We start from the raw sequence: 20,835 nt of genomic DNA, 5'->3' as shown, positions 1-20,835 counted from the left end.
CTGCTGTTGACTTACAGTCACCTTAGCGGCATGTTGTTGTGTTGTTCTCTGTGTGTTTAAATATAGCATCTTTTCTCTTCCAAGCGCTATTCCTTAGATTGTCTGAAAAGATGATAATGTGACAAACACATCACATAACTGAACTAAATCAAATCTACTTGAAGCAGATTCAATTGTGGATTGTTCCTGGTGTTAAAGGTGCACCTGTGAACACAAAAAAGTTGTTTACACTCTGCGTTGCTCTCCAGAAGGAAATGTATGTATTCTAACGAGCGTGTTGAATGCATTTCCTTCTTCATAAAGCATTTGCAAAGCTATCTTTTAAAGCATATTGAATCCAAAATTGCTTTCATCCATCTTTACTTGCAAGCAGTCTAGACTTCCCAGTCTTTGTTGGTGTACTGCAACATATCTTGGCGTGTTACCGCCACCTGCAGATTAGTGGAAAAGTGTGAAACCATTGGCAAAACTGCATGAGTATACACGAGATAAACAAGTCCCACTCCTAAAACAACAGCTCCGTAGCCCTACTAGAGGTCAAAACTACACTGGGAACCTTTAATATAGCAACATAATAGGCTCATAGACTTGTTGCTTGTGTGTTGTCTACTTCCTCTTTGTTTCTTTTCAGCTACTGAATGAAACCAAAAGAATGGGGTAAAAAAAAAAAAACACCAAATACCAAATAGTCCAATGATTGAATGTAACCAGGATCAGGATGTTCTCTTACTCTTCTCACTTTTAAATGACCCATCAGGTCTGGAGAAAATAACTAAGCCTCTGTGTTAGGTGAAATGTGAACACATATTATAAATCAGTAACATGTAATACGTAATGTGTGGAAACTGTCACCAGAGGTAGTGTAAGACCTGGCTGATAAATAAGTGGCAGAAATGAACGTCGGACTCATAAAGGTGTCAGTATGCTTCACTCAAAGTGCTTGTTCCTCTCCCCCAACACCTTCCCGATGTCACAACTGAATGTGCTGTATCCGACAATTTCTCTAACTTTCCTGGTGTGCAGAGGTGAGAATGTAGGCAGTGTTTGAACTTCTCTTTCAAGCTCTCTTCTTTTATTTTTCACACAATTACCTCTGTCACTTTTTGCCAGTGCAACCGAGCACAACACCATAAATGCATTCATGGACTGACAGTCTGAAAGTGTGCACGGATACCCCAATTTGGATGTTTCATTGCATCTCGCCCCTCCATACGACTGCTGGCTTTTCACCCTGCCTTTGAATGTGGCCTTTCAAGAAAGCTATAAACACTTCAGACACTTGTCCTCAGACGAGGTGTCATATGAGCGAGTTCATTTTGAGCATACTGACACCTTTAGTCTCAAACCAAAAACCCATCTCTGACACTGTTGTGCTGCAGTAGCAACACAGGTTTTTTCAAACAGACTACATCTATTATGCAGCGTTTTTCCTGCAGGATTTCAGAAGTAACAGCCATTATTTATGATAGGTCTTACTGTCGTGTGAAACTCTAACCGCACAAACAAATACTTTCTGAAGACATAAACTGAGCTTGATGCTGCAGCTGCATGATCCACTTCTAATTTATTCAGTGGATAGTTGGAATATTTCCGGGTTGAAAATCTGAAGGAAATACCAATCACAGGCCAGTGAATGCTGCCTTTGTCTAATCAGGTGTAGGAAAGGATCACATTTGAGTGAAAGAGAGAACTGTCAGTCATCTGTTGCACAGCCTTTTTGATGTCTGTCTCAAGCTAATTCATCCATGGCCTTGCCAGACCACATGGAGCAAAGTGAACATCTGCATGATTTTGGCAGGCTAATAAGTATTTGCCGGATTCTTTTCACTTCGCAAATTTATCCTTCCAGGAAACTGAGGTAATCTAGTTATTTTTCTGTATAATTATCCCTTTAATCCCCCAACACACCTTTCACAATGTACTACTTGGTTGGTGGTGGATCATCATCTCCATCATTTCCTTGCTGGAAGTGGAATAATCAGAACTCAGTGGTAAAGCATTCCCGCGCACAACAGCAGAAGCAGCAGTCGCAGCATTGTCAGCTGTTTTGATGGACAGATGGCATTATCAATATTTCATTTAGAACGCTTTCCAGATGGTTGCCAACAGATCAGCATCCACGGCGCCCTCCTTCACAGTATTTTCATCAACTTTTACAGCTTTTTAGAACACACGGCCTCCTTCCCCCTCACGTCCCCAGAGAATCATCGTCCCTGGCGAACGGCTGCAGAAGGATGTTCAATATTTCCCCCGACTCCCCAACATCACCCTCCCAGAGGGACAACCCTCTACTAGAGAGACAGAGACAAGCATTGAATCATGGATGAGAGGAAGTCAGCCAGCAATGCCTGCTCCTTGAAAAAAAACACTGGCATTTATCCTCGTTTGACACTGCTGCAGCTAATGCAGTTCTTGTTCCAAATTTGCCAGCCGGTGGGTTTCTGCCGTCTCATGCTTTATGCATACAGCACATTTTAAAGTATCTTACGATTCTCGAAGGTCTGTTGTGTGGTCCTATGTTCCAATGCAAATTAAAGCTCTATGTGATGTCTCTTTCAGTTCTTACCATCGTTGTTGTTGATTCTTACAGGGTTTAACAAACCGTTTAGCTTAACATCGAGCACTTCAGAATTTCATATTCTAATCTATGGTATAATGAATGGTATACTCTTACAGTTTTCCCCTTTTTCTTTTTCATACTTAAAAGAAATGGTAAAACAATGTTGGTGCTGTTTGTGTGTTTCTCCATCAACTGTGATCTGCAGGCACCAGGCTTGTTTATGTCAAACGGAAGTGAAACAGACTGCAGTTCCAAATCCTGACTTTCTGTCCAGGGTGGTGCTCTACTTTATAATAATCAGATTTACCTGGCAAATAAATAAACTTACATTCAGCAAATAGCTGGTGAACATGGTAGAACAGGCAGCAAAAGAGCCAGATGTTTCCCTCAGGAGGTGCAAGAGACCAAAAAAGAGTGAAAATTTCATTCAGCAGGTAGCTAGAATCAAATAATGCTAATATTGCTCTGAATCTGGTGAATATGTAAATAGGCAACTGCTATGATAACATGTTTACATTACATTTGTTGCACTGCTCCAAGGTGGTCAAAAAAAAAAATCAATGAATACTGCTTTAAAATAAATGAACACATGTATTTTTAATTGCTTTTACCCAAAGGTCATTCTCCTTTATATTGTTACTCAGTCTTGTTTTTGTAGTTTTTTCTACTGTCATGTACGCTGCACTGCAGCTCTTGCAGTATCAGGTGAAGTAGTAGCAGCACAAGCGGTAGTAGTAGTATTCCTCGTAGTAGTGTTTTCATTAGTAGGCAGCAGTAACCACGGGGACAGCAAGTGGTGACACTGACTATGTCTGGGAAAAGATCCACTAAAAAACTGTTTGTGCTTTTATTTGCTCATAATTAACAAATGTAATACTGCGTGTTGTGTGATACAGGTGACCCAAGGCAGAGTATCACACACTCGCACACACCTGATATGCCCTGTATTAAATGTCCGTTTTGAGTGTTATCTTTATTGTTGGTTTAATCTCATCACCACATATCAGTTTCAGGTTCATGTTAGAACAGCACACCTGGGGCCTAGACCTTCCCTCTCCTGTCTCTAGCTTTATCTGACTGCGTTTTGCAGGCACTGATTTCTGTCTATTTCTAAATCTACTATGATCTGGTGTTCCTGGCTGGTGCTGGGATAGTGTTCCTAGGGCAAGGCCTCTCTCTCACTCCCGTTCTCTCTCGCTCTATATCTCTCTCACTCTCATCTTCTTGGTGGGCGGGCCGTGGGCGCGATGACTAAGCCAAGGTTGGCCATGTGCTAGAACATAATCCACTGAAAGCCAATATCCCTCCTGCCCACCTACCATGATTTCATCACTCAAACAGCATGCTATCATAAATTAGTAGATAAAGGAAGAAGAAAGCTGCGTTACTTTCAGATGCATTGTGCAAAAGTTTTTCGAAAATGAACACAGCAGTTTGTCTGATTGCTAATGTTTGTATGTACACACACCTAAAATAAGCATGCTGTTATATATTGATCAGCCTAGCACACACAATTACATGTCCTCATTTATAATTCAATAAAACCATAACAAAAGGCCGTCACTTCAACACTTGTTCATGATTTGCTATCAGCAGTGGCTGACACTAATGGGATTTGTACTTGGTGCATTTCATAATCATGCTTTTATTTCTGGAGGTTAAACAGCACAGTCTGGCCATGGGAATACTGTAGTGTTAAATGAAATCACCTCTATAGTTAATCCTTAATCAAGGCAGGCCTGTTAGAAGTGTCCAAACTGTCTGGCATTACACTTGAGGAGTCTTATCATTGGGCACCAGAGAGCATGTTTACTTAGACTAAGCACAGAGACAAGGAGGAAGAGGACAATGATGAGAGGAAAACAGAGAAGGAGAGATCCAGGGAGGGATGCTGGGTATGGAAACAGAGATGCATTGGGAATAGAGAAGAAGGGAGGATGCTGTCTATTTTTAGGTCCACATAACATGAGATGGAGGGGGCCCTCACTCCTCTCCTCCTCTCTCCATCCCCTCATTTCCCACATTCCTCCTTGGCACGTGCAACAGACACTCAGGACGGCTCTGTGTGCCCCGAATACCAATAAGAGTGAAGCAGCTGGATACTGGCAGGCTGACATTCTTCTGCCTTCTCCCGTCTGCAGAACAGAGACAAGACAAGGACTGGATATCTGACAGGACACGCACACATGCACACTTCAGAGGACACAACAGTCAGGATAGACAATAAACCGATAAGGGCAGACTTTTTAACGCAAGTGACACTTGAACTACGGAGCAATGGAGATGATGGAACCTTCCAAAACGACAGCTACTTGTGGAGTGTCTCAGACCGTCATCAGGTAGAGACCATTAACATGATACAGAAGTATAGATGGAAAGCTACAGTGCCTCACTGAATTAAAATCAGGTAGACACAGTATTTGGATGTGCAGTGCCACACGTCATGATTGACAGGTGTCACAAGGTTGTGAACGTGTTATATTTGAACAATTTAGATAGGGATGTTGCAAATGAGGCCACTGGGAAAAATAACTCAGCTCAATTCGCACATTCATACAGGACAGCTTCATTAATAGTACATCTTGTCAAACTCGGGTGACTCAAATCAGTACATCCATCCTCACTTATGGGCATATGCTTTCTCACAAATACCAGCTCCTCCATGAACAGCAGAGCTCTGCTGACATTACAGGCAAGGGAAGCTAATATTGACAAATCAAATCAGTCTGCTGCGAGGAATATGGGACCTTTCCCACCATATCCTAATGCACTGTTAAACCTGACCTTGTCTTTCCTTTTCGTTCTGCGCAAGCTTAGATTACATATTATATCTTTTGTCCAGCACAGGCAGCAAGAAGGAAGAGGCAATGCTGCCAATATACATGTCCACCAGAGAAGAGAAGCAGAGGAGAGATGGAGAATGTGATATGCAGTATGTTCTAATTAACAGGACAAAGTAATTAAATCCTTTAAAAGGTTCCAATGAATGGTGTAAACTTGAGGAAAGGTACCTTAGCATTAGCAGCAAAATGTACTGAAAGAGTAACTTAATAACTCCTATTTCTGCTGACCTTCTGTGGTTTGAATTTGTCTGAAGTGTGACTGTGGTCTGAAGTGATGTGAAGTGTACCCAAGAGTGGGTCGGTACACTGTGGCATCACTGTTGGGTGTGGTCACGGGTGTAACAGACCACACCCAACAGTAATGGTGGTTGAGATGCAGCACTTTCTACCAGAGAGGGCAGTGAAACACTTTTTAACCCTTTGTTAAAATATGAATTCAAAAAGTTTAAAAGTTTAAGGACTAAAACTAAAGTTGGGCCAGAGTGTTATACTGATTAGGTGCACCTAGCTGATATAGATGCAGTCTCTTCCAATACTCCTGCATTAAATTCTAGTACATTCTTAAGTAAATTCATCCAGTTAACTCACCCTTTCATCAGTGTAGCAATAAGTGAGGGGTGCTGACGCACTGCAGGCTTCCATGGACTGAGCAGCACTTAAAAGTGTGTGAATGTTTGCTCACCCATACGCATGGACTAACACAGAATGCCTGCAACACACACACATGCACACACATAAACACACTCGCGTCCTGTCACTTTGCTAGGTAAGGATGTGCCGGGCACATTGTTGAAGTGTTTGAGATAATAGCATCTGACAGACCGCTGGTGCGGTTGTCATGGGGATGCCAACAGAGCAGCCACCAGCTACCACAGCAGAATTTCAGCCTGAGAGTCTGCAGCCATGCTAGCAGCTGTGTGAGGCTGCTAGCATGGGTGGGCTGTGTGCTAAATGCTACCGTCAGCATGCTAGCAGGTATAATGTTAACCATCTAAATTTTGTGAGTGAGCATGGTATCATTTACTAATTAGCATTGGGCACAAAGTTCAGTTGAGGCTGATGAGAATGGCATTAGTTTTGCAGATATTTAGTCATTAAGTGTTGATAAATTGAACAATTTTGATCTGAAGATGACACTAGGGGAAAAGTCAGAAGGATCACCAAAGAGATTACAATTCGTCCTCTTGGTAACACGAATGTCTGCACAAAATCCACCCAATAGTTCCTGAGATATTCCACTGTGGATCAAAGTGAACCCACCGTGTCATACAGAGCTACACAGCTAGTATGACTAAAAACAGCTCATCATAAAACACATCTATTTGAAAAAAAAACAAACTGTACATTAATATGAATTTCCACTGCCAACTTTGTCAGAATAGCTGCTATTAATCATCTTGTTTACATAGCTGTCTGGACAAGAAAGACAGACTTTGAATTCATTTAATGAGGCCAACTTTCCTCCACCCAGATCCTAATTTACCTCCTCTTATTTTACAGCTGCCATAATACTTTTAAGTGCACCTCCAAATATTTTGGTATATGGAAATAATATAGGCTGCTCAGCATTACATAACTTGGAAGCCAAGCTAATTAAACCTCACATTCCAAATCAAACATTCACTCCTCGCCTCCCTGTATTTAAATATAACATAAACCTCTTACCTAAACTAACAGTTTGCTGGCTTGAACATTATCAGAGAAGTTTGCTGAAACATCAGTGTTTGATATAAGGACACTTATGCAACACTCACACCACAGCTGCATATATTTTCTTTATGGCTGGAAATCATTATTTTCTGCATATTAGCGGTGAAAGGCACAAAACGCGCTAGAAGCAGCAGCAGGTTGAGTCAAGATGGCGCCCGAGGTTTATAGACTAGGCTGTACTGTGGATGGCTGTGCTTGCTAAGCTGAACTAATGGTGTGAAGCTGTGAGCCTCAGTAGGCTGCAGGTGGAAGCTGCTCAGCACAGTGCAACCTGCAAGCTGAGTGTGTGTGTGTGTGTCTGACTGCAACAATGATGAGTTGAAAAGCACACAGACAAAGGTGTGTCTCCGTCTGTTAGGCAAATGAAACTGTATGTCTGAAACATATGAAAATGTACCCTTTGGAACAATTGCTGTTTGACTTTTATTATTTGGCTGGTATTGAATTTGTGCAACGGCATGTCATGGCAGGCTCATCACTGAGACACGATTGCTTCTGGGACACCGACTCCTCATTGTTGAGAGAGGCACCGAGCTGCAGGGGGACAATCAGGCCAGCACTCTCAGTTACAGTTCCAGTCAATTTGGATGGAAAATGCCACATCCACTGGTTGTTTGTTTAGAGAGAGTTCCCAATAAAGCTATGAGTCACAAGTGAATCATTTCACACAGGAGGAGAGATGACTGTGCTCCGGCAGGGTCTAAATACATTCCTCTCCTCTCTTTTTCCCTGTGTGAGGATAAAAGCTGACTGGAGTGGCATGAGCTCTGACTAGGGCTCTGATGACTTCAAAGAGAGGCGAGGGATGTGAGAGGAGGGGACAGAGACACAGAGGTGGATGGATGCTTCACTGGTAAGAAGGGAGGGGTAGAAAGAGAGTGAAGTGCACATGTGTGTCAGGGTGAGAGATACAAAGAGAGAAAGTTAGTGCGATATTGCGAGTATATGCGAAACATCAAAGACCTGAAACCGAACAAAAGAGGGCATGAGAGTGGGAGGGGAGAGTGAGGGGGGAGAGGGGAACAGAAATAGGAGAGGGCAAAGTGTGAACAGAGAGAGAGAGAGAGGGGGGAAATGTTTTCAGAAGTCTAGACAGAGACAGAGACGCAGAAAAGTAAAAGGATGTTTTGCAGAGAAACTACATTCTTGCTTCAAGCTGCCAAAATACACTGCAGAGAAGGGAGGTAATGCGTGAAATACTCTGCGGAGAAGATCAGATTTCCTATTTCTATTTACTTTTGAAGGTTCTTGACATGCAAATATGATTTTAGCTTTGGCAATGATTTGAGGCTGCTATGAAATATACAGTGCTTGTTTTGGAGAACGGCGTTCCTCCAATAATTTATTTATCTTTGGCTGAATGCTTCAGTGGTTGTATTCACAGATTTGAGAAGCACTGACATTTTTGGAGAAAACAAAAGTTTGTTTCTGCAAACAGGAAAAATTAGGTGATAGTGTCATAGTGGATCTGATGTCCAATGTACTAATGCACATAAGATGACAGTTTTTACAGTGTACACAGATCTCAAATATCTCGCAGTTGTTATCTGACTTAGGCCACAGCATTAGGAACATGCTGTTGACCTGTCTTAAAGCATGTGATAAGGAATCTTGTATTGGCTAAACGTAACTGAAGATATTTAGAGGGGACGATATGTCTACGATAAACAGAGACACAACGTCTAACCCATCAAGACATAGAGACAAGCAGGCAAGCAGGAATTTATACTTTGTAGACGGAGTGTGGGAAGGAACGAGCTGTCACCAGAAACAACAGGGGAGTGCATTAGAAGTACAGACTGCATGGACACAGTTGCGATGCAGATGGTGTATGTAGAGCTGGGGGGTCAGGGGAGGAGGGACGGAGAAATAAACAACGAGAGAATAAGGACAAGTAGATGTTTTGGACGGATGCACAGGCACATACCCAGCACGTGTGAATGCAGGGAAAGAGAGCAAAGGCGTTCAGATGAAGCTGTCATCCTGTCTGTTTCCCTCTACATCCTCTCATTTTCTCCTTTTCATTTCAGTCCGAACTGAGCGTCTCTGTCCTCATTAAGACCATCACATTAGAGATGGCAGAAGATTCATTCACAACTCTGGCAGGGGTTCTCCTGTAATCTTTGGCTAAATGTTGAGCTGGAATTAAATGACCAGACAGAAGCGATGCCTGAGTCAGTCTGTATCTTAATGCCCAGGCTTCCTTAGACCCTTATATAACCCTAACAGACAGGACTAAAGACTCCAGCTGTGGCAGACATACACAGAGAGGAGAGCTTAGAGCAAGACAGGCCTAAGTATCTTCTCACTGTCTCCACGGAGCAGCCCAAAACAAACCCAGTGAGGTCCACTATTACATCTTTCACCTCACTGACTAACCCTGCAGAATCAGGTGAACCATGTCAAAATTTTTCCTTTAATGTCCCGCGCTAGTTTTTGCCATGCAACTTTGTCTCCCACAATCCAATTCATATGCAACTAATGCTCCTGATTTACGCTCACTGGTGGCATTTAGTGTCAATGCAGGAAGTATTGTGCCACTTTGAGTTCAATGGCCAAATAATGGTCATATACTCTAAGTAAATGTTGAATTTTGCAATGTTTAAGCACAATCATTCAGCAACCTCTGCCTAAAGTTATCCTTACTCTAAAGAAAGAGTCTTATCCTTTTAAGAAATATGCTTATTCACTTTATTACAGAGATTTAGATGAGAAGGTTGATATCACTCTCAGTATGTGTCTGTTCATGGAGCCGGCAGCTGGTTAGCCCAGCTTTCACATAAAGACTGGAAAGAGAAGGAAACAGAAATCACCTACCAGCATCTCTAAAGCTCACTAATTAACACAGCATATCGAATGTATTTAATCCGTACAAACACGTAAAAAACATGTTAATTAGTGAGCTTTAGTGCCACATATGTTCAGCTCAGCTGTGTGGCAATGCTATGTGCCACAATGTCGTTTTTGTTACAACCACAGGGGGCACCAATGGTATTAAAGCTTTGTCTGATTAAACATAATCAAAGCAGCATTACATCTGCCCCAACACTATTTTGCTATTGAAAAATAGTTGGATACTATATGAAAATATTTCTCTGTTATCTGGTTGCAGAGTGTCACTTTAATGGCTCCAGCCTCCAGCACAGTTAATCCAACCAAAAGAGGCTATAGGATTTAAATGTTTCATAGCCACTAATGTTGATTAATCAACAAGCTATCACAGAAAGAGTACTTATGAGTATTAAGATGTGGTAAGTGATAGTCATAACTTGCCTCTGATAATGCTGCCTACCGTGTACATCTTCCCTGTGTGCCTCTCTCTCTGCTTATGTAGTCTGTTTAAAGAGTAGGAGTGTGGAGAATTAACTACTCATAAACTATACTGTACAAATATCATGGTAATGGTATCTATGAAATGTATCAGTTATATATTGCATTGTGACAAGCTTCAGCATGGCCAGGTGGATTGTTTCAGTCCACAGTGGCATGGTGAGATATACTGAAACTACCCTACCATCGCCTGTGGTGTGTGTCATTAATGCCAGCCCCTCTAATTGCCGTTTAGGTATTGATGTCAGCAAATACAAGCAAAATGGATTAGTTTGAAATGCACAAAAGCCATAAATGCCAATTTTACATCCAACAGTGTCTGCCAGACACCCACACTTTCCCTCAACAGTGTGTGCAAAAAAGAACATGCGTGTTTTCATACACAGGAAGAGAAATCGCCTGGCTGGCAAGCTGACACACAAAGAGCCCTACTTCACACACAAAGATTTCTCTCTGATCTGGCAATTATAGATCATCCCACCTCACCCCCCCCCTCTCTCCCGGTCTTCCTGATCTTCTGATTGCAGATTGAGGGAGACAGGCAGTACAAGAACCCTTCAATCTGGCTCTTAACTGAGAGAAAGCTGAAAATGTATTCAGTTCCCTCCGCTTTATGACTCATGAACAATGTAGGATGCTCAGGAAATCATATTGATAACAGGGCAGGCTGATATAGGGTAGGTTTAACAGATGTAGATTAGGCCTGGACTGAAAAATGCTTTCCAATGAGGAGCTCTATGCTGAATTTGTAGAAGTCTAAACCAAGGAACGGTGCATTAACAATGGCCGCAGTTCTGCACCGTGAAACAATACTGTATTACTGCTGTGTTGCAATGATACAGAGGAGAGGGACAATAGTGTTCCTGCAAAATGATCTCTCGTATACAACCACTTAATCAATTGACAAATCAATAGCATGCACTAATACATTTGCCCTGTTTGTTATTTCTGTTTGTTCATTACTTCATTACTAAGTCGCGCTAAGGGGAAACGGTTCAAATCTCACAGTGCTTCATCAACACCCTTTTCAAAAGTGTGAAGGACAGAGTTCCCTGACGCTGAAAACACAGAGAGGATGCTAACGTTCTAAGAAGGGAAGCTGATAGAGAAATGTTAATCATATTTTTGACTTATGATCACTAAACTATTACTATAATACTATTTTTTGACATATTCTGAGATGGTAATTCGTGTTACATGTTATATGCAAAACCCATTTTGAGATTCTTTGGCAGCTGCTTCAAAAACACTGGAAAATGTTTCCACATAGGAAACAAAATTGTTGCCAAAGTTATAAATATGACATGTAATGTAATGTTTGGTCATATGTCAATTGCCTGAGTGTGATGATTTGAAGCGTATGTTTGTAAAGGAACGACTAGAAGGAACATGTCTGTCTTCCATGCTAGCTATCAGGGCAAAGAGCGACCTGAACGGGACAAAGAAGTGACAATAGCTGGACGTTATGTGAGGTTGTGTATTCAATTATCTGACATTGGCCATAATACCCAAAGTTAGTTTGTCTCCATACTGTACAGTGGAGAAATGTCCAAGAGTAATAAGACTCACACACTCTACATCATTGACATCTGCAGAAAAGACCAAGTTTCACCAGGGACCAATTACTTCAAAGATGCACAGTTTTGACATTTATGTGAGCACCAGAATGTAAAACAGTGCTCCCGCATGGACTGAAGATAACAGTGCAATATAATGTTGCAAGTGCTCAATGGGAAAGAGAAGAGAAAATAAACATGAAGTATAGGATTAATGGCTCTACACAGAGACAGAAGCCACACTGACTGCTGGAAGAACAATTACTGGATGCCCGTCAGCAGTTCAGATGTAAATAAGAGTGGGCTGGTGCCTCAGCTGTCAGATACTCCACCACAAAGGAAGAGTAGTTACAATACTGTGAGGTATACATGTAGAAAAGTGTAATTGCAACAACTTATTTTATCTGTATGGAGTCAGAAAAATCCTATTTTTCGAGAAATTACAGGAAAACTTTTCTTTCATCGTGTGAAATTAACTGTTCTTTTTGTAAAAAATTCTCTGAGATATTATTACATTCAAGACAAATAATTGCTGGATGAACGTTTTTGTTGCACAGTTTGAAGAGGTCTGTCAGTTTTATGCGGTTGAAGAAAAGATTTTCAATCAAGAAAATATCTCACGGTTTCTCTTGCGCAACAGAGAACTAGCGATGGAGAAAAGCTTGTGTCATTTCTGAGGGAAAATGTGTCAAAGATATGATAATAGGTGAGGTTGTAAAGGTGGGTGTCTGGTAAATGACAAATTTTCAGTTGGGAGAATGTGGATTCTCACTGAATGGATGAATGTGATAAATGTAGAGAAACCCTCAATATTTTACTATTTATCCGCATGTCAAATCTAATCATTTCACTGTGTTTTCTTTCCTCGTTCTTTCCACCAACGTAATTACAAACAGCACACACATGCGCACAGGCGCATACATACAAGGACACGGACACACATAAAGCTCTGGCTGGTGAGAGAAGATGTTCCCTCCTCGTGCTGAGTGCCTATGAACTTCGCCAGAGCTGTTTTAGGCTCGCATAAAAAATTCAGGACTCTATCTTAGCAACATTCGCCCTACATACAGCACACACACATACTCACACATGCATCACAGCATTATTCATGGTGCACACATGTGAGCAGCAATGAAAAAAACATACACACACACACACACACACATACACACACAGAACAATCTCGTACACTTGATGATATAAGCCCGACATGGTTAACCTTAGAGCAGCATAATATAACAAAGGCTTTTATATGGTAAACAATGGTCCAGACATGCCATGCGTATCAGATGAACCATTCTACGGCACATTTTATTGGCATTTCCTGATAAACCAGATGAGTTCTGACATATTGCTGGTTAGCATCCTCTTTGCATTCATATTTGGTGACTGATTAAATTTTCAGGGTCAGCAGCAACTGTTGTCAATAAATCAGTTTGTCACAAAGCCAGCTGTGTGTGTGTTTCTGCACATGTAACTATTTAAATGAGGTGTGTGTGCATGTGCATGTGTGTCTGTGTGCAGTCCATATATTTGTGTGTGTGTTTATATGTCTATGTATGTACAATATATATATATATATGCATGCATGTATGTGCACGCAGTCAAGTAAGCTGATTGCGTGCATGCATCCTTGAGGAAAACAGACATCTCTGCATGCTTCTCCACGCAGTAGGTCAACACCTTAGCTCACCCATCCATTTTCATTAGACGTTAATGACAGGAGTGGAGGGGTGGACAGGCCACAGAGAAAGAAAGATTGAAAGAGTGAAAGGATATAGTTATGCTCCCAGTGGAAAGTCTATCAAACCACTTTCTGCCATCCTCAAACATAAAACTCGCTCTGCTCATGTTACATAATCCTTCCACTACTATACACTACTACCACATTGTCAACTATGGAGTAGATGTGGCCAGTTGCTTAATATCAACATTAGCGTTTCCACTGTGTATTTACGATACTGATGTACATGAGGCAAAAGCAGCAAAAAAGAGCATAAAAGCGTGTTTCCCACTTGAGAATTCACCTCTTACACGTCTTAGTGTGGCTCAGTCAGTGTGGGTTGGTACACCTCTGCCAAGTCATCTCCATCTGAAAAGCATTCGGGGCACCTGTTCATCCTGGCGGTGTCCACATGTCTACAGACAGCGCTCTTCCAATGGCAGTTTAAGTTAAACCCACTCCAGAAACACGATTTCATCCTCGCTGCCTTCACCATGTTCTTTCATTCTGCAGTGTATCTAGGTCAGTCAGTGTACAGAGCCAAGCTGCGGCCATGTGTGGTCAAGTGCGGAGAAGTGAAGCATTTGATGATGTATGAAAGCTGGGTGACAAGATATTAATGTGACCGAACAGCTCTTTAAGGCTAAATTCTATCTTGCTTGCTAATATTGAAGAAGTGGGAAAAACAACAACATTTAGGTCTTGTTGCTGAAGGTAAAAGCTGGACTGCTTCTCTGCATATTTAGTTGTACCAATCCTTCATGGCATGATCGAAAAAGCTGGACTGACGGATCAATAGCAGGAGAAAGGAGGAGACATCACATGTAACTGAATAGCTGCACGTCAATATCTGATGCTTTTATACAGGATGCAACTAATTTTCATGCCTTAGCATATTTTGGTAATTCAGTAAGAGGCATGATTTCCTGCGCTGTCTCCATAAATAAAACGCAAAAGGAATGACAAAAGCAGTCACATTCATCTATCTCTATTATTCTCAATATTTGTCCTATTTTACGAACAATCTGGTTTATGAGCCTGTCATCCTGCTTTGGGAAGATCCTGAAAATTGTGACTTATAAAATAGAAAGCACTCCTTTTTGCGTCAAGCATAGCGACACTCCCAGCAAATCTTGTCCCACACTGGCAGTAATATTGCTTAACACACTGTGAGTGCTATAAAATACCGTCAATCCATGATATCATGCTAAGTGTATCCTCGTTCTGGTGTGCAGAAGCCGTCGCAGATGGAATGGGAGCATTCGCTGAAGGGTGAAGAGAATGAAATGAAGAAATTCACTCAACGCTTGAGTCATCCACAAGTAAGATGAGAAAATGATCACTTCATTGGTGCATCCGAGAGTGAAGTAAAACATTGCATTGCCCATCAGGCAACGCTGAATTCACATACACACAGCTGTTGTTGCTCTGGTGTGATACTGCGGACGCTTAATACATTTGTGGGACACCATAAGCTCGAACGCTGCTCCACTTAATTAAAGAATAATAATACCTGGGATAAGAGAATTACAGGCAGTGGGTTTTATGTGCAAGAAATGTAACATATGCAGCGTGGATTATGCTAAAACAGATCAGAAACATCATTTAAATATGAGACAATAACAGCTCCACCAGGGAACAGAAGCCTCTCCTGATGGTAACAAAAGCAATTTTCGGAACGGCTTATTTGTAGGTTTGTCTTAAATTTGGATGGTTTTGTGCAGGGAGGAGACACAAAGGGCAGCGCGCACACGCTCACCACGAGAGATTTTGAAATTTCTGCAAACTATAATTGGACCTCAAGCCTCACAGTAAACAAATGCTACCTTCCCTGCAGATTATTATTTCATTAATCTGTTTGATGTTTGGAGCAGCACTGGATTAAGGTGCCTCAGCAGCGGGCCATTTCTCTCCACTCTCTCTCTTTCAACTCTCTAATGTCGTAACAGATTTAACCATGAAGAAATACAACCCTGGCAGTGTAATGAGCAATGGTTAAAAAGCCCTTGGTTTCCTTTCCGTTGCATTGATATCAGTCAGTTAAAAATCCATCCTCCAACATGTTGCAATACGAGATGATGGTTTAACGAAAATGTGTGCAAGCCTATCACAGCGTCTCATGATGTGTGTGTTTGTCCATGTGTGCGAGCATGCTCTGAATACTTGCATGTCGTGTATGATGTGTGTGAAAAATGACATGATCCGTCCATGCACTCATCAAACTGATGCAGCATTACAACCCTAAATCAACCATGGCGCATAAACACTGTCGTCATTTGCAGCAGCAATTTCCAATACACAGCTCATTGTCAAGGAAATTGTTTCAAGAGAGTAGCACACACTCCCAAACACACACACACACACATGCACACACACACGTGCGGACTAAAAATAGCAGCTGCCTTACCTTTCTGTACACTATCATGTTAGGGGACTCATCCGCTACCCCGTTGGTCCCCTGCCCACCGCTGTTGGTCTGTGCCATGATCCAGTAGTTAAATCTGCCACAGGAAATGTCAGGTGCTCCTGGTGTGGACAGAACAGATATTTTGGTCCATCAGAAGAACAATGGAGCCTGAACTGACTTGCCCTTACCTCGCCAAGAGGAGAACAATTTACATGACATGTGGCCGGGATCACGTTTCAACATATATGACATTTCCCCATGGAACAGCTGTGCAGAGCTCCTACTATGTTGTACTCTGAACCCCACATGTGTTCACATTTCACAAGGTCTTGACAAGGACATTTTTTTTTTTTTTTTTTAAGAAAGGGAGCTGCTTTTGTTGGTGGTATGGCTGGCGGCACAATGCGAATTCCCAGTGAATGGGGCAAAAGTTCAACTTGAAAAGCAATGATTGACACCACTCAGGACCACGATCACTCTATTCTCCGATGAAAAATCAATGTCTGAAACAGTGACAACCTTTGACTGTTTGTTGACATCAGAGGATTCAGCAGCAATGCTCGCGCCCCACACGGCTATGCATCCTCAGATTGCAAATGACAAGATCCGGCGAGGTGAAGACCCGGACCCTGACAACGGTAAATGCATTAAAACAACACACCGTCTCTGGAGGAGGTGGGCTACTCTACAATGCAGCTGAGATACATGCATTCGGCTCGAGCAGCCATAGTCGGAACGTGCGAGGCTGTGCAAATGTAACGGGTATTGTATGCACGTTGCAGCTTCATCATTCTTCCTTCCCCTTACGACACCCACACGACATCTTCGGGAGGTTTAGTCTGCAACACTAAATAGCCTATAGCATGGAAACAGCGAAGTCATGTAATCCGCTCTTAACATGAGGACGCTAGCTTTACTACACGCTGTGTTTTTCTTTACCACAGTCCGTTTCAGCACCTTGGACAGCTACCGCAAAACCCCCGCGCCCGCGATCGTCCCTCTCCTTAATCCTGAATAGCGCGTAAATACACAGACATCCACAGCGACATCGGTCACCGGAGGAGAAGGGGGGGGGGGGGGGGGGGGGGGCTCACCTGAAAAAACGCGCAGTCCGCTGTTGGACTCCTGAATCCTCGCAGAGGTGGAAGCCTGGTCCTTCGCCTTCAGTATGTCAACTGGAATGCGAGGATTATTCATTGGCAGCGTGAAGAGGCAGACATTCGGTGGACACTTGGTGTGGTACAGCTCTCTGTCTCTCTCTCTCTCCTCTCCTCTTCTCCCAAACGATGCTCAGAAGCACGAGCGCGCCACCTCCGAGCGCCGTGAACGCGCATCGATCCATGACCAATAGCGTGTGAAGAATAAATTACAACCCTTTTTGGAGAGATAGTATAGCTATTTTTTTTATTTTTTTATTTTTTTTTTAACCTCAAAATGCGTTCACATGTGCACCACAGTGATAGGCTGGCACACAAATCTAGGTCGAGATAAAATAGACTTTCGGTATATTAATATTTTAACAATCGGAATCTTCTATCAGGGGTCAAGACGGGACAAAATAATCATTTTCCATGTTTTCTGAACCAGGAGGAGAAAGTGTCTTTTCGTATGTAGCCGGTGCCAAACAGTGCTGTTTGCTGCACGTGATGGGATATTCAGTCAGAATCCGGACAGTTTTTCAGTGTTTTTAAGCAACATTCCGATGAAGTAAAGTATTAAAATTTGATGATACTTCATATTTCCACTCCACAGAATGAACATATGAAACACAATGCAGTTATACAATTAAAGCCTATCTGCAGTACATAAAATAGGTGGAGGTAGTTCTACCGCAGGCTGTTACAACGTAAAAGTGCTGCTTACATGTGAATGCATCAGTGGGCTATTATCCAATTATATAATAATGAAGCACTAACAGAGCTCATTTCTCCTGCATGGTGATGCATTTATATTTCTACTCTAACATTTTTGCTGCTAATACTTTGAGGCTAAAATAATCAAAACATCGATCGACTGAAGCGCAGTTGTTATGCCTACATTTTTTTAATGTGTTTACTGGGATTCTGCAAAATGATTTTATCACTTTTATCATTGCAACATTTCAAATAAATCCCAAGCCTTCCAAAACACAGATGCATGCACACACACTGTACAGAAAGAGGAAATAATAATAATAATAATAATAATAATAATAATAATAATAATAATAATAATAATAATAATAATAATAATAAAAGGAATTTGAAGAAAAAGATTATGTACTCATTTCTACAGCTTCAAGTAGTCACCTCTGAGAACCATGTGACAGGACAGGAGCTTACAGTCTGTAATTTGCTTTAGGCTATCACAGTATAAAAGAAAAGGTATCCACAAAATTGTCCTTAACCCCCCTTAATGTAAACTCTGACCTCAAGTTTTTAAGTAAAGCATAATAGCTAACGAAATGGCTTAAAAATAAGCCTTCTATGAAACAGGAGTCCAGTTAAGGAGAGTATGGTATTGAGCCATCAAGGCAGTAAAAGCGATAACATCATACATCCCTGTGGAGCACACTGGGCCTTCTGGTCTAACTCCAAAGAGGGGAGTGGAAGGCTAAAGCTCAATTTTGGTGTCATACACTAAGGGACTGACAGACCTTTTCCTAAATTGCCTCTGTAAGGTGATTTGATGTCAAAGTGTTTTTTAGCAATGAACACCGGTATATTTTTGAAACAAACACACAAATCTAGAGAAAACGTCCACTAAATCGACCAGCTGGTGATAGGGTCAGCATACTCCAGTGGTTTATATCCTGCTTGCACTGGTCAGTTAGGGCATGAAGTTTAGCTTGCACAACATTGGTAGAGTGAGAAACCACCACAACCAAATGATTAAATTGTTAAGTCACTCAGTAGGCTCACAACACACAGAAGGAGATCATCAGCGTATAAGGAAAGTTTTTTTGTAATATTGCTCCGTATAATCCCTTTAAACACTGGGCTTTGTGGGCAATGAGCCTACCTGCTCTATCACCAAACTCATGAAACATATGCTGGGATTTTAATAATAGTTTGTCTGGTTTTGTGGATTACAAACCAAATCAAACTCAGTCTCCTCTCAGTGAAAACAGGTTTGCTTTTGTTAGATTTCTGGAGATGGTGCTGAGGTACATTGACTGTCTAGATTCAAGATGTATGAATATAAATCAACTATGGAATGGAATATAAAAAACTTGGTTTGGGATTGGACGTATGTCTTGAATGTTTTATCTGACAGCAGAAGAGAATTCAAGCACTGCACTTTGACTGAAAGTAGCTGGTCAGTGAAAACCAACTCAATACGCAGAGGGGCATGATGTGATATCGCCATGCTATGGTAAGTGGCAGGGCTGGGAGACAGCTTAAGCTTTCCATCTAAAATAAGATAATCAATCCTTGAAAAGGAGTGGGGAACTGGCAAAAAGAAGGAAAAGGTGTTCTCTTCTGGGAAATAAAAGCGCCGGAGCTCGACCATCCCATATTGCTCATGAAGTTAGAAATGACTATGGTATTATTTTGAACAAGGGAGAAGATCCATCAAGTGTAGGGCATAGCACGCAGTTAGAGTCCAGCCCAATAATCAAATGATGGTTATTGATTTCAGGGATAATTGAGAAGAATGAGTTAATAAAAACACTATTGTTCCAGTTGGGTATATACACTGGGAAGTATTACAGGCTTTTTAAATAGCTGACCAGTCATAATGATAAAGCTGCCATTTGTGTCTGCAATCATTTGTTCTTCCTCAAAAGTGACACCCTTGTGCATTAGTATGGCTGCGAGTGTAACTGTTGCTGAATTTGGAATGAAAACGTCTTATGATACCTACTCCTTGTAGTGTGTCTTGAAGAAAAGCTATCGCTACCCCTAACTGCTCCAAACGAGCTGATGTCTTTCTTCTTTACACAAGGTTAATGTTTCATGAGACAAAGTGGACCTTTCTGCCGTTACCTCTAACCTCGCTCATAAGTATCTGGAAGGTACTGTGCCTAATATTCCTAAGGATTTACAGTCTTAATTAAAACTACCAATAATAGAATGCATGTTGATGAAAAGTGAAATTGCTTCTAAGACCAGAATAGAAACAGATCTTGTCAAATCATTTCTTTGTTTTTGGCATCGAATATAAATCGCCAATCAGCAGACATCAAGGTCAGAGTTGAATTCCTTCTTCTTTTTTTTCTTTTTGTTTTTGCAATAATTTAACAGAATTTTAATCCCAAAGAAACCAAATTAGCATTTATTTCATTAAAGGGAATAGCTGGGGGTATGCAGAGGAGCTGAAACTGTATCTTTCACCTGCATTAGATAAATTATTTCACTCAAATTCAGCACACGTTTTACACTAACGTCCATGAAACTGTGTCAGACACTGACTGCAAATGTAAGAAAATGTTATAAATTAGCTATGCATTTGTGTGATTCAATGCGCCCAGTGCTGCATGAAATAACTGAATAAATAAGTAGAAAATCTCTTAATTTGCTGCAATCTGTGGCTTTGAGGTATGCAGCAGTCCAGGCGTGAAAGATGACAGATGTGCCCCCTTTTCCCTATGTACTGTATGTGTCTGTATGTTGATCTGTTTCCTGTCTTCCTTTCCTTTTTCCTTGTGCTGGACTGAAGCTCTGTGCCATGTGGACCAAAACATTCGGTCCAGTAGAATTACAACAATGTATGACCATCATGTG

General features: G+C 41.5%; 1 protein-coding gene across 1 annotated transcript in view; it reads right to left on the bottom strand.

Moving 5' to 3' along the window:
* The window catches only part of rgs7a (regulator of G protein signaling 7a), a 51,170-nt gene extending 33,726 nt beyond the window's left edge, over positions 1-17,444 (bottom strand). The window contains exons 1-2 of the mRNA XM_070977515.1: positions 17,224-17,444; positions 16,130-16,248 (exon numbers count right to left, since the gene is read on the bottom strand). Coding sequence (XP_070833616.1) covers positions 16,130-16,248; positions 17,224-17,326 — 222 coding nt within the window. The 5' untranslated portion in view covers positions 17,327-17,444. The remainder of the gene's footprint in view (positions 1-16,129; positions 16,249-17,223) is intronic.
* Between the last annotated feature and the right edge of the window lie 3,391 nt (positions 17,445-20,835).

Source organism: Chaetodon trifascialis, chromosome 13, assembly GCF_039877785.1.
Source record: "Chaetodon trifascialis isolate fChaTrf1 chromosome 13, fChaTrf1.hap1, whole genome shotgun sequence".
In the NCBI taxonomy this organism is placed as follows: Eukaryota; Metazoa; Chordata; class Actinopteri; order Chaetodontiformes; family Chaetodontidae; genus Chaetodon; species Chaetodon trifascialis.
Note: the sequence above shows the minus strand (reverse complement) of the source record. Positions and strands in the feature narration are given on the sequence as shown.